Raw genomic sequence first — 15,466 nt, forward strand, 5'->3', positions numbered from 1 at the left:
AGAAAGCCCCAAATAAAATGGGTACCTTTGTTTGGACTTCCCCTTTCTCCTCCATCCAAAAAACTGCTAAATAGTTAGCCGGGTAGCTATTTCGGGGACTGAGTGGTGCAGTGCCAGAGGTGTCACTACAGACCCGGGCTTGATCCCGGGCTGTATCCCCAATGAGTGACCTCTTAGCCAGAGAATGTCAGGTTTATAGAAAATAGGTGTGTGGGTGGGGGGGATTATGAGTGCGTGAGTGACGGCTGAGCTCTATTGCATTAGGAGGGCATCACTCGTCACACCGAGGGACTCTAGAGATCATCAGTTTGACCTTTTCCCCAGAGAGAGAAAGACGAGAGCGATGTTCCCCTCTCTTCGCTTCAGGGACGGCTCTTTCTCTGCCCCCCCTTACCATTGTAATCTGACTAGTAGCTAGTTGGTACAGTGGGTCTTCTGCACGTATTGGATGCTAAGCCACACACCCACAGGTTAATGACAACAACATGAATGCCATTGGGGTGTTCAAATATTCCGAACATGACTTTGTTACGCACTTCTGTGTAAAACTATTAGGATACATGAATACAATTTGATTGACTACTTGATTGATTGACTGACTGATCGTCTAATGGTTCTCCTCTTTTCTTTCTCAGGGTTCCACCTCAGCGGAACGGTAACAGAACCGGCCACGCCGTCGGAATCCGAGCTCGTCTGCAGCGTGAGTGTCAGCTTCGACCGCTGCAAGATCACCGCGGTCACGTGCAGCTGTGGCAATAAGGACATCTTCTACTGCGCGCACGTGGTAGCGCTGGCCCTGTACCGCGTACGGAAGCCCGAGCAGGTCAAACTGCACCTGCCCATCTCAGAGACACTGTTCCAGATGAACAGAGACCAGCTGCAGAAATTTGTCCAGTACCTGATAACAGTACACCACACTGAGGTGCTGCCCACTGCTCAGAAACTAGCTGATGAGATTCTATCAACAAACTCTGAGATCAACCAGGTCCATGGTGAGTGGGTGTGTGTGTGTGTGTGTGTGTGTGTGTGTGTGTGTGTGTGTGTGTGTGTGTGTGTGTTTTTCTGGAATAGATTTCCCCCTGGCTGATATGATTGGCTGGCTCCATTTAATCCCTACCGGATATGATTGCAAACTTGACTTTCATTGAAATGAAGCTGCAGCAATGTGGTGCTTTCAGAGCAGGGCAGGGAAGAGAACAAGAAAGATGTAAATGTAACAGAAAAATTACCTATGTTAACACATTCCTTTAGGAAAAAGACAGGTGCTGCCGATTTAACACTGCAATCGTCAAGGCAGAGATCATGTACACTATGTGGACACCTGCTCGTTGAACATCTCATTCCCAAATCATGGGCATTAATATGGATTTGGTCCCCCCCTTTGCTGCAATAACAGCTTGCACTCTTCTGGGAAGGCTTTCCACTAGATGTTAGAACAATGCTCCTCCTCCACCAAACTTTACAGTTGGCAATATGCATTCGGGCAGGTAGCGTTCTCCTGGCATCCGCCAAACCCAGATTTGTCCGTCGGACTGCCAGATGATTAAGCATGATTCATCACTCCAGAGAACGCGTTTCCACTGCTCCAGAATCCAATGGCAGCGAGCTTTACACCACTCCAGCTGACTCTTTGTATTGCGCATGGTGATTGTAGGCTTGTGTGGCTGCTCGGCCATGGAAACTCATTCCATGAAGCTCCCGACAAACAGTTCTTGCGCTGACATTGTTTCCAGAGGCAGTTTGGAATTTGGTAGTGGATGTAGCAGCCAAGGACAGACGATTTTGACGCGCAACCCCCTTCAGCCCTCTGTGATCCTGTTCTGTGAGCTTACTTCTACACCACTAACATCACATACTTTTGTATTTATAGTCCTGTGTAGCTCAGTTCGTAGAGCATGGTGCTTGCAACGCCAGAGTTGTGGGTTCGATTTCCACGGGGGAATTCCCCAAAGTATGAAAATGTATGTACTCACTACTTTAAGGCGCTTGTCTGCTAAATTACTAAAATGTTAATGTAAATATATAGTTTATGTGTAGCCCATGTATCTGATGCTGTCTGGACTCTTTTTGGCAAGACCGCATTAGCATCAGATACATGACCTACATATAGTAAGACAGAGGGGCACTGTTTCGCTGGCTTGGATGCTTTCTCTGGTGAGATGGTTTCAGCCACACACACATGCACACACACACACACACACACACAAGGACCGACATCCCTTGGAAGAACTAGGTGCTGAAGAGAATACACATGCACACATATGAGTGTTGTTGTGAGCCAGGTTAAAGTTGGCGGCTGCACATTGCACTGTTCTGGATGCTGGAATTGTTTAGGATGAACGTGCGAATGTAACCTACTTTTTGAAGTGAATTGTTTGACAATCTGATAAAGACATGACTGGTTGTGTTCATGGCACATTAAAAGAGGGGGGTGGGGCTCAGACTGGCCTCTGCCTGGGGCCTTCAAATCACCTCCCTGTCCATATGAGCAACACTAATGTAGTGTGTGTGTGTGTGTGATGATACTTTACTGAAGCTGGTGTCATATGAGGTCTATTTTCATCTTGCTTGGTTTTTGTTTGTGTCTGAGAGAGCCCAATGCTTTTGCTGAGACATGGAACATCATTAAATCTAAATAATGAGCTGTGTATGTGAGACTAACCTCTCTTTGTGTCCATGTGTGTAGGGGCCCCAGACCCCACGGCAGGGGCCAGTGTAGATGATGAGAACTGTTGGCACCTGGATGAGGAGCAGGTCCAGGAGCAGGTGAAACTCTTTCTCTCACAGGGAGGATACCATGGCTCTGGGAAACAACTCAACCTGCTGTTCAGCAAGGTAACATATACAAAACACACACACACACACACACACACACACACACACACACACACACACACACACACACACACACAAACACACACACAGCCCTTGTCTCTTTGCTGACCTCTCTCCCTCCCGCTCTCTCCCCCTCTCCCTCCCTCTCTCCTCTAGGTGAGAGAGATGTTGAAGATGCGTGACTCCAACGGTGCCAGGATGTTAACGCTGATCACAGAACAGTTTATGGGCGACCCTCGTCTGGCACTGTGGAGACAACAGGGAACCACCATGACCGACAAATACAGACAGCTGTGGGATGAGCTAGGTAAGAGGCAAGGCACACACACACACACACACACACACACACACACACAAGGACCGACAAGGACCGACATCACTTGGAAGAACTAGGTGCTGAAGAGAATACACATGCACACATATGAGTGTTGTTGTGAGCCTGGTTAATGTTTGATTTTGTGTGTTAGTCAGTGGTGTTAGACCTACAGTGCCTTCAGAATGTATTCATACACCTTCACTTACTCCACATTTAGTTGTGTTACAGCCTGAATTCAAGTGATTTAAAAAATAAATTAAAAAAATTGTACTCATCTACACACACTACCTAATGACAAAGTGAAAACATGAGTGCGCATTTCTTGAAAATGAAATGCAGAAATATCAAATTTACATACAGTAAGTATACACACCCCTGAGTCAATACTTTGTAGAAGCACCTTTGGCGGCGATTACAGCGGTGAGTCATCTTGGGTATGTCTGTATCAGTTTAGCTGGGTTCTACTAAGCTAACATATGGAATTGTTTTAAGATTGTCATACCAGGGATAATTTAGCTATTTTATTTAGAGTTTTAGGACCCCTTTAGGTATAAAAAAAGATATATACATACAATTATTTGATGAAACATTGAATTTGGCCCTACTGCTATTGCCCAATAGAAACTCATTGAATAACAGTTCATATTGAGATGTGTCTGTTACTTGAACTCCGTGAAGTATTAATTTGGGCTCCAATCTGAGGTGCAGTTAACCTGTCTAACCCCTCGCCAGCAGCCAATGAAATTGCAGGGCGCCAAATACAAATCAACAGAAATCTCATAAATCTAATTTCTCAGAAATACAAGTATTAGGCACCATTTTAAAGATGCAATTCTCGTTAATCCAGCCACTGTGTCTGATTTCAAAAATTCTTTACAGCGAAAGCTCCACCAACGATTATATTAGGTCACCACCAACTCACAGAAAAAAACAGCCATTTTTCCGGCCAAAGAGAGGAGTCACAAAAAGCACAAACAGAGATAAAATTAATCACTAACCTTTGATGATCTTCATCAGATGACACTCATAGGACTTCATGTTACACAATACGTTTTGTTTTGTTCGATAAAGTGCAAATTTATATAAAAAAAATCTCATTTTACAATGGCACGTTACGTTCAGTAGTTCTAAAACCTGCGGTGATTGTGCAGAGAGCCACATGAATTCTCAGAAATAAAAATTCTAGTGTTATGCATGGAACTTTAGATACACTTCTCCTTAATGTAACCGCGGTGTCAGATTTCAAAAAACTTTACAGAAAAAGCATAATCTGAGAACGGCGCTCAGAGCCCAAACCAGGCAGAGAAATATCCGCCATGTTGGGAAGTCAACATTATTCATAAATAGCGTTATAAATATTCACTTACCTTTGATGATCTTCATCAGAATGCACTCCCAGGAATCGCAGTTCCACAATAAATGCATTTTTTGTTCGATAGTGTCCATTTATGTCCAATAACTTCTTTTGTTAGAGCGTTTGGTAAACAAATCCAAAAGTGCGATCGGGTCCAGTCGGACGAAACGTTCAAAATGTTATATTACAGGTCGAAGAAACTTGTCAAACTAAGTATAGAATCAATCTTTAGGATGTTTTTATCATAAAAGTTCAATAATGTTCCAACCGGAGAATTCCATTGTCTGTAGAAAAGCCATGAGAGAGCTAACTCTCTCGTGACCGCGCGTCATGAGGCAGTGACACTGCCAGACCACTGACTCAGAGTTCTGGGCTACCTTCAGACTAGTCTTGTGAGGCTTGTGGGTGTACTAGAGCAAAACAATATTAGTGTGGCGCCCAAACTGTTCGGGCACTACAGACGCAGATCGGCGGTACCGACTTCAGACACGTCCCGTGACGCCATTGGCGGACTTTGGGGATTGAGACGCAGCCCATGCAAAAGAAATGACATCTCTAGTTGAACCTCTCTAGGGTATGTGCACTAGCATCCCACCTGGCCAACATCCAGTGAGATTGCAGAGCACCAAATTCAAATACAGAAATACTCATTATAAAAATTCAGAAAATATACAACTACTTTACATTGGTTTAAAGATTAACATCTTGTGAATCCAACCACGGTGTCAGATTTCAAAAATGCTTTACGGCAAAAGCATACCTTACAATTATTTGAAAACATAGCCCAGCAGACAAATCCTTACAAACAGTAACCAGTCAAGTAGAAGAGTTACACAAGTCATAAATAGAGATACAATTAATCACTTACCTTTGATGATCTTCATATGTTTGCACTCAGAAAACATTTATTTATCCAATAAATGTTCCCTTTGTTCAATAAAGTCTCTCTTTATATCCGAAAACCTCCATTTTGTTTGCGCGTTTTCTTCAGTAATCCACAGGCTCAAACGCAGTCACAACAGGCAGACAAAAAATCCAAATTGTATCCGTAAAGTTCATAGAAACATGTCAAATTATGTTTATATTCAATCCTCGGGTTGTTTTTAGCCTAAATAATTGATAATATTTCAACCGGGCAATAACGTCGTCAATATAAAAGGTAAACAAGAAAGGCACTCTCTTGGTCGTGCACATGAAAAAGCTCTGTGACACGGCAGGGTCCACTCATTCAGACTGCTCTTACTCCCTCACTTTTCAGAATACAAGCCTGAAACAATTTCAAAAGACTGACATCTAGTGGAAGGCATAGGAACTGCAATTTGAGTCCTAAGTCAATGGATACTGTAATGGCATTGAATAGAAAACTACAACAACAACAAAAAATCCTACTTCCTGAATGGATTTTTCACAGGGTTTTGCCTGCCAAATAAGTTCTGTTATACATTATTTTAACAGTTTTGGAAACGTTAGAGTGTTTTCTATCCAAATCTACTAATTATATGCATATCCTATCTTCTGGACCTGAGTAGAAGGCAATTTAATTTGGGCATGCTTTTCATCCAAAATTCCAAATGCTGCCCCCTACCCTAGAGAAGTTAAACATATATGGATTTTAATGGGGATGTTTTTATTATACTATTTAGATTTCCACGGAGGCGCGGACATCGACTCTAGGGGGTGAAGTTGGATGGGGAGCGGTGGTGAACAGCAAGCTTAGTTTTTCCACAGATTTTTCAATGGGATTCAAGTCTGGGCTTTGGCTGGGCCACTCAATGACTTTCACATTCTAGTTCTGAAGACATTCCAGCATTGCTTTCGCTGCATGCTTGGGGTCATTGTCCTGTTGGAACGTAAATCTTTGCACCAGTCTAAGGTTGTTTGCACTCTGAACCAGGTTCTCATCAAGGATTTGCCTGTATTTGGCTCCATTCATTGTTCCCTCTATCCGTACCAGTCTCCCAGTCCCTGCCGCTGAAAAGCATCCCCATAGCATGATGGTGTGATGAGCTGTGCCTGGTTTTCTCCAGACATAGCACTTTGCTTTCAGGCCAAAGAGTTACATTTTCATCTCATCAGACCACAGAATCTTTTGCCTGAGTCTTTCATGTGCCTTTTTATAAACTCCAGGTGTACTGTCATGTGCCTTTTTATAAACTCCAGGTGTACTGTCATGTGCCTTTTTTATAAACTCCAGGTGTGCTGTCATGTGCCTTTTTATAAACTCCAGATGTGCTGTCATGTGCCTTTTTATAAACTCCAGGTGTGCTGTCATGTGCCTTTTTATAAACTCCAGGTGTGCTGTCATGTGCCTTTTTTATAAACTCCAGGTGTGCTGTCATGTGTCTTTTTATAAACTCCAGGTGTACTGTCATGTGCCTTTTTATAAACTCCAGGTGTGCTGTCATGTGCCTTTTTATAAACTCCAGATGTGCTGTCATGTGCCTTTTTTATAAACTCCAGGTGTGCTGTCATGTGCCTTTTTATAAACTCCAGATGTGCTGTCATGTGCCTTTATTATAATCAAATGTATATGTCACATACACATGGTTAGCAGATGGTAATGCGAGTGTAGCGAAATGCTTGTGCTTCTAGTTCTGACAATGCAGTAATAACCAACGAGTAATCTAACCTAACAATTCCAAAACTACTACCTTATACACACAAGTGTAAAGGGATAAAGAATATGTACATAAAGATATATGAATGAGTGATGGTACAGAAGGGCATAGGCAAGATGCAGTAGATGGTATCGAGTACAGTATATACATATGAGATGAGTAATGTAGGGTATGTAAACAAAGTGGCATAGTTTAAAGTATAAACTCCAGGTGTGCTGTCATGTGCCTTTTTATAAACCACAGGTGTGCTGTCATGTGCCTTTTTATAAACCACAGGTGTGCTGTCATGTGCCTTTTTATAAACTCCAGGTGTGCTGTCATGTGCCTTTTTATAAACCACAGGTGTGCTGTCATGTGCCTTTTTATAAACCACAGGTGTGCTGTCATGTGCCTTTTTATAAACCACAGGTGTGCTGTCATGTGCCTTTTTATAAACCACAGGTGTGCTGTCATGTGCCTTTTTATAAACCACAGGTGTGCTGTCATGTGCCTTTTTATAAACTCCAGGTGTGCTGTCATGTGTCTTTTTATAAACTCCAGGTGTGCTGTCATGTGCCTTTTTATAAACCACAGGTGTGCTGTCATGTGTATTTTTTATAAACTCCAGGTGTGCTGTCATGTGTGCTGTCATGTGTATTTTTTATAAACCACAGGTGTGCTGTCATGTGTCTTTTTATAAACTTCAGGTGTGCTGTCATGTGCCTTTTTCTCAGATATGTAATCCGTCTGGCCACTCTCCCATAAAGGCCAGATTGGTGTGCTGCAGAGATGGTTGTTCTCCCATCTCAGCCAATTAACTTTTTAGTTCTGTCAGTGGTCATTGGGTGCAAGAAAATCTAAACATTTTCCCACTTTGTCATTTCGGGTTATTGTGTGTAGATGGTGATAAAAAAATTGCCTGAAGGCACTATCTCTCTGCACATTGTGATATGACGACTGATTGCATGATGGGTAGTGTTTGGCATGTATCAGGAGTGTATTGTCAGTCTGTTATGTATTTGTAGGGTGTGAGCTATATGTTTTGTGAAATATGCTTTTTACAACCTAAAATGTGTTCTGATATTGTGAGCTGGGTATTTCGCTCTCTCTCTCGTTCGCTCTCTCTCTTTCTGTCTCCCTCTATTTTTCTTTCTTTCTCTCTTTCCCTCTTTTGACAGAACAGATGAATTGTGGGCTGAATATTCAAATTAGACCCATCCATGGAAATAAAGGGGGATGGGAGCAGGGGGGTGAAGTGGTGTTTGTGTGTCTGTGCATGTGTGTGGATTTCTGTGTGAGTGTGTGTCAGGAGATAAATCCATCTTGCTGAGCCCAATATTGTTTTAATGAATGTGTGTTGGATCATTTGGAGTCTGAGATGCTGGTTCTCATCTGGCTTAGGTTGGTGAGGAGGGAGAAATAGAAGCCATGATTTCTCACTGCGGACGTGTGTGTGGGTGCCAGCCAGCTGAAGGAGACCACTGGATGTACAGTGTTGAATGTGTTTCTGTGGTCCCTCTCGCTTCCTTTCCTCTTGTCATAATGAACCACAGCTGAAGTAGCTGTGCGTGAACACTGAACTGTACACTGTCCATATTCACGATAAGCAGGAAGGCTTTAGGAATTATTCCTTGTTAGTGTCTAATCGGGGGAGAGTCTAGATAGACCCTAGTCTAGTAACCAGATCCAGTAGAACTTAGCCTTAGCCTCGCTACGACATCCAATAGTAACCTGCCCAAGCAACATCCCATAACCACAACCCTGTTGTCATGGTAGTTGATTGTTGGAAGTGTATTATTTATCCCCCCTTTCTTTGTCTGTTTTGGTTTCTTTCTCTCTTTCTGTTCTAAGGGTAGTTCATCTCTTATTTCTGGATCATTTGAATCCATCATCATGCTTTTAATGTTTTGGAGAGTCCCCCTGCTTGATGGATGCACATTCTGCTCTTCCCTTTGTCTTCTTTCCTTCTCTCCCTTTCTGCAATCTTGCCTCCTCTTCATTCCTTCTCTTAAATTTCTTCACTCCCGACTTTTCCTTCCCATCTCATCCACTCTGTTTTCTCCCCTCTCCTCTCTCTTCTTTCTGTTGTCCTTGATGCCATGCAAAGACAGAGGATAAAGTGACTCTTCCCACCTTCCTATCTCATCCCCCTCTCCTGTTCTTTAGCTTCACCTCTCACTCCTCGTGTCTCATTCTGTCATCTGTCCTCTTTCTGTTCATTTTTCATAATAGTCACTGTTTTTCCCTGTTTTCCTGCATACTTATTTTTGATGCCTTCGGTTTACTCTCTAAATCTCTCTTCTTTCCTCTGCCTCTATCCTTCCCTCCCTCCCTTCATCCGTAACCCATCTCCTTTTCAGCTCATGCTTCAGGTAATCAAAGTGTGTGTGTGGCAGGCATGTAGGCATGTGTTTATTGAAAAGATAAACGCAAGGTCCAAAACCTTTTAATGGTATCTAGTGTTCCCTTTTCATAGAATGAAATGACATGATTCAAGGATGAATAATAATGACAGAAACATCCTTTGTGTGTGTAGGTACCCTGTGGATGTGTATTGTGCTGAACCCCCACTGTAAGTCGGAGCAGAAGTGTGTGTGGCTGAGACAGCTTAGACGGTGGAACAGCATCGATGTGTGTCCATGGGAGGATGGAAACCATGGCAACGAACTACCCAACCTCACACACGCACTACCGCACGGCAACCCAGGTGAGAAAACGCACACGTAGACAGACAAACATGCACACATCTCACACACACCTGACCAACACACTGCCTCAGGGCACCTGCCACCCAGGTGGGACAACCACACTGAGCGTGTGCGAGAAAAGCCTCCTTCTTTTTATCATGTTCTCTCTGTCGATCCCTCGCTCGGTCTCCATGCCTCTTTTAATCAACTCTCTCCCTCTCTCCATGTCTCTGACCTACGAGCTGTTCTTATTCGTTTCTCTGTCTGATGGAATAAGCCCAATAACCCAAGCGGGGTCTTATAGCTACGGCTGCCCCTGTCCCTGTCTGAGCTAAATTAGAGAAAATACCCTTTAAAAATGTATATGAGGCTTCTGAGTAGGAACAGTGCAGCGAATGAGCATTTCACCCAGGAAGCTTTAGCTTTAGGTGGCTGATCAAAGCAACGCTTTTTAATGAATATTTTCACATTGTCCTCTTCTTTCGCTCCTCTTTTCTACCCACCCTCACCCCTCTCCCTAATCGCCCTCTCACCCCTCTCTCCCAGACTTGTCGTCTCGTCCTCATAGGACAGTGTTTACGAGGGCCATTGAGGCCTGCGACCTGCACTGGCAGGACACACATCTGCAGCGCGTCATCACACATGACCTCTGCACACACACACACACACACTGTCCCCACGACAACCACGGTAGTGGAGGGGCACTGTTTGACGCCCGCGGATGGCCCCTCTGGCACGGTGAGTGTGTATTTGTGTTGACAATGACGAAAGGGGGGGATGGATTTAGAAGGTAATTTTGGGGATTTTTTTGTTTTATTTAGTTGAAGTAGCTTTGGTTTTGGTAGTCTATTGAAGTCCCCCCCTCCCATCACTCTTGCAGAGCACGTCCCAACAGCGTGTGCGAGGGTTGACGCGCTGCGGTCACATGGTTATCCCAGGGAAGCCTTGCGATTGGCCATTGCTATTGTCAACACACTCAAACGGCAGCAACAGAAACAACTACAGCTCCTCCGCAACCACAAAAAAGGTCAGTTCTTCATCGTTTCATTTCTACTGTTTCACTAAAGGACGGCCTCACTCTCACTCCTGTCTTTGTCTGTACCTGTATGTTAACCATATAATACCAGCGTACTAACTGGAGGGACAGTATATAAACTGTAATATCAATGTACTAACAGTGTATTAGCTGTGTATAAACCATGTAATAATAGTGTACCGCACCTGGGGTCTCTAACTCTGAATGATCGGCTATGAAAAGTCAACTGACATTTAATCCTGAGGTACTGACCTGTTGCACCCTCTACAACCACTGTGATTATTATTATCTGACCCTGCAGGTCATCTATGAACGTTTGAACATCTTGGCCATTTTCTGTTATAATCTCCACCCGGCACAGCCAGAAGAGGACTGGCCCCCCCTCAGAGCCTGGTTCCTCTCTAGGCTTCTTCCTAGGTTCTTGCCTTTTTAGGGAGTTTTTCCTAGCCACTGTGCTTCTACACCTGCGTTGCTTGCTGTTTGGGGTTTTAGGCTGGGTTTCTGTACAGCACTTTGTTACATCGGCTGACGTAAAAAGGGCTTTATAAATACATTTGTTTGTAATAACTGTGGTAATAGTTAGTAGTGTATTAACTAACTAGAATAATAACAGTGTAACTAGAGTAATAACAGTGTAACCTGTGTAACCTGTAACTAGAGTAATACCAGTGTATTAACTGTGTAACTAGGGTAATAACAGTGTATTAACTGTGTAACTAGGGTAATAACAGTCTAACTGTAACTAGGGTAATAACAGTGTATTAACTGTGTAACTAGAGTAATAACAGTGTATTAACTGTGTAACTAGAGTAATAACAGTGTATTAACTGTGTAACTAGGGTAATAACAGTGTTAACTGTGTAACTAGGGTAATAACAGTGTATTAACTGTGTAACTAGGGTAATACCAGTTTATTAACTGTGTAACTAGAGTAATAACAGTTTATTAACTGTGTAACTAGAGTAATAACAGTGTATTAACTGTGTAACTAGGGTAATAACAGTGTATTAACTGTGTAACTAGGGTAATAACAGTGTTAACTGTTATTACCCTAGTTACACAGTTAACACTGTTATTACCCTAGTTACACAGTTAACTGTGTAACTAGGTTAATAAGTGTTAACTGTGTAGCTAGGGTAATAACAGTGTATTAACTGTGTAACTAGGGTAATAACAGTGTATTAACAGTGTTAACTGTGTAGCTAGGGTAATAACAGTGTATTAACTGTGTAACTAGGGTAATAACAGTGTATTAACTGTGTAACTAGGGTAATAACAGTGTATTAACTGTGTAACTAGGGTAATACCAGTGTATTAACTGTGTAACTAGGGTAATACCAGTGTATTAACTGTGTAACTAGGGTAATAACAGGGTATTAACTGTGTAACTAGGGTAATAAGTGTTAACTGTGTAGCTAGGGTAATAACAGTGTATTAACTGTGTAACTAGGGTAATAACAGTGTAACTGTAACTAGGGTAATAACAGTATTAACTGTGTAACTAGAGTAATAACAGTGTATTAACTGTGTAACTAGGGTAATACCAGTGTATTAACTGTGTAACTAGGGTAATAACAGTGTTAACTGTGTAACTAGGGTAATAACAGTGTTAACTGTGTAACTAGGGTAATAACAGTGTATTAACTATGTAACTAGGGTAATAACAGTGTATTAACTGTGTAACTAGGGTAATACCAGTGTATTAACTGTGTAACTAGGGTAATAACAGTGTTAACTGTGTAACTAGGGTAATAACAGTGTTAACTGTGTAACTAGGGTAATAACAGTGTATTAACTGTGTAACTAGGGTAATAACAGGGTATTAACTGTGTAACTAGGGTAATAACAGGGTATTAACTGTGTAACTAGGGTAATACATGTGTTAACTAACTAGGGTAATAACAGTGTGTTAACTGTTTAACTAGGGTAATGTGTGTATTGACTAACTTGCGTGTATTGACTGTAACTAGAGTAATGCGTGTATTGACTGCGTAACTAGCGTATTAACTGTAACTAGAGTAATATGTGTATTAGCTGTGTAACTAGAGTATTAGCTGTGCAACCAGAGTATTAGCTGTGCAACCAGAGTGTTAGCTGTGCAACTAGAGTATTAGCTGTGCAACTAGAGTATTAGCTGTGTAACTAGAGTAATGCGTGTGACTGCGTAACTAGAGTAATGCGTGTGACTGCGTAACTAGAGTAATGCGTGTATTAACGGTGTAACTAGTGACTTTAATTAGAGTATTAACTGTGTAACTAGAGTAATACGTGTATCTGTGTAACTAGAGTATTAACGGTGTAACTAGAGTAATATGTGTATTAACTGTAACTAGAGTAATACGTGTATTTACTGTGTAACTAGGATATTAACTGTGTAACTAGAGTAATATAACTGTGTATTAACTGTGTAACTAGAGTAATACGTGTATTAACTGTGTAACTAGGGTATTATGTGTGTAACTAGAGTAATATGTGTATTAACTGTGTAACTATAGTAATAGCTGTGTAAGTAGAGTATTAACTGTAACTATAGAATAGAATGTGTATTATCTGTGTAACTAGAGTAATAACCGTATGTGGTCGGTGTCCTCTCCAGAGCTGCTCCATAAAGGCATGACGTCAGTCACTAACATGGAGGGCTGGGTGGGCCACCCCTTGGACCCTATTGGCACTCTGTTCAGCACCCTACTGGACACGGGACGGGGAGACGAGGAGGGGGGCAACGCCTTCCTAGACTTCTCAGGTACACGTAGGCACACACTTTCTCACTCTCTTTCCTTCATATTTAATGCATTGTAATTCGACAGTTTTTTTTATTCTGCTCCATCTCTTATTCATGAGCTGTGATTAGAGGATGGCTGAGGAAGAAATTAGTGATGTCATCAGTGATGATTGGGTGTGATTGGTTCTGTCAGACGGGTCCTAGTGTTCCTGTTCTTCTAGGCCAGACACTGTGTGTGTGCGTCATTAAATAGTACCCGCAAAACACCAGTCTTAACGTCAACAGTGAAGAGGCGACTCCTGGATGCAGGCCTTCTAGGCAGAGTTGCAAAGAAAAAGCCATATCTCAGATTGGCCAATAAAAAGAAAAGATTAAGATGGGCAAAAAGAACAGACACTGGACAGAGGAACTCTGTCTAGAAGGCCAGCATCCCGGAGTCGCCTCTTCACTGTTGACGTTGAGACTGGAGTTTTGCGGGTACTATTTAATGAAGCTGCCAGTTGAGGACTAGACACTTTAATTTACTTGCTCAGTTGTGCACCGGGGCCTCTCACACCTCTTTCTTTTCGAGTTAGAGCCAGTTTGCGCTATTCTGTGAAGGGAGTAGTTGGTCGAGATCTTCAGTTTCTTGGCAATTTCTCACATGGAATAGCCTTCATTTCTCAGAACAAGAATAGATTGAGTTTCAGAAGAAATGTATTTGTTTCTGGCCATTTTGAGCCTGTAATCGAACCCACAAATGCTGATGCTCCAGATACTCAACTAATCTAAAAAAGGCCAGTTTCATTGCTTCTTTAATCCGAACAGAAGTTTTCAGCTGTGCTAACCTAATTGCAAAAGGGTTTTCTAATGATCAATTAGCCTTTCAAAATTATAAAGTTGGATTAGCTAACACAACGTGCCATTGGAACACAAGAGTGATGGTTGCTGATAATGGGCCTCTGTATGCCTATGTAGATCTCCCGTTTCCAGCTACAATAGTCATTTACAACATTAACAATGTCTACACTGTATTTCTGATAAATATTATGTTATTTTAATGGACAAAAATGCGCTTTTCTTTCACAAACGGGGACATTTCTAAGTGACCTAAACTTTTTAATGGTAGTGTACAGTATATACACATACACACAGTATCAGTCAAAAGTTTGGACATAACTACTCATTCCAGGGTTTTTCCTTATTTGTACTATTTTCTACATTGTAGAATAATAGAGAAGACATCGAAACTATGCAATAACACATATAGAAAAGTAAAGTACCCCAAACCATCACACCGCCTCCTCCATGCTTCACAGTGGGAACCACACATGCTAAGATCATCGGTTCACCTACTCTGCGTCTCACAAAGACACGGCGGTTGGAACCTAAAATCTCAAATTTGGACTCATCAGACCAAGGACAGATTTCCACCGGTCTAATGTCCATTGGTGTCCGTGCTTCTACACCTGCATTGCTTGCTGTTTGGGGTTTTAGGCTGGGTTTCTGTACAGCACTTTGAGACATCAGCTGATGTAAGATGGGCTTTATAAATACATTTGATTTGACAGTACTGGTTTCTTTGCAGCAATTTGTCCCTGAAGTCCTGATTCAACCAGTCTCCTCTGAACAGTTGATGTTGAGATGTGTCTGTTACTTGAACTCTGTGAAGCATTTATTTGGGCTGCAATTTCTGAGGCTGGTAACTCTGTGTCTTCCTTTCCTGTGCCGGTCCTCATGTGAGCCAGTTTCATCATAGCGCTTGTTGGTTTTTGCGACTGAACTTGAAGAAACTTTCAAAGTTCTTGACATTTTCCGAATTGGCTGACCTTCATGCCTGAAAGTAATGATGGACTGTTGTTTCTCTTTGCTTATTTGAACTGTTCTTGCTATAATATGGACTTAGCCCTATTTGGTAAAAGACCATCTTCTGTATATCA

The 15,466-nt window shown here is 42.1% G+C and overlaps 1 protein-coding gene across 1 annotated transcript in view; it reads left to right on the top strand.

Annotated features, from left to right (window-relative positions):
- LOC110536801 (zinc finger SWIM domain-containing protein 6) overlaps window positions 1–15,466 on the top strand; it is a 70,163-nt gene that overhangs the window by 38,313 nt on the left and 16,384 nt on the right. Inside the window, exons 2-8 of the mRNA XM_036937055.2 lie at window positions 636–992; window positions 2,687–2,835; window positions 2,992–3,142; window positions 9,639–9,809; window positions 10,336–10,527; window positions 10,670–10,816; window positions 13,422–13,568. Of these exons, the coding sequence (XP_036792950.2) occupies window positions 636–992; window positions 2,687–2,835; window positions 2,992–3,142; window positions 9,639–9,809; window positions 10,336–10,527; window positions 10,670–10,816; window positions 13,422–13,568 (1,314 nt within the window). The remainder of the gene's footprint in view (window positions 1–635; window positions 993–2,686; window positions 2,836–2,991; window positions 3,143–9,638; window positions 9,810–10,335; window positions 10,528–10,669; window positions 10,817–13,421; window positions 13,569–15,466) is intronic.

This window comes from Oncorhynchus mykiss, chromosome 12, assembly GCF_057628025.1.
Source record: "Oncorhynchus mykiss isolate SJ-2025 chromosome 12, ASM5762802v1, whole genome shotgun sequence".
Classification (NCBI taxonomy): domain Eukaryota; kingdom Metazoa; phylum Chordata; class Actinopteri; order Salmoniformes; family Salmonidae; genus Oncorhynchus; species Oncorhynchus mykiss.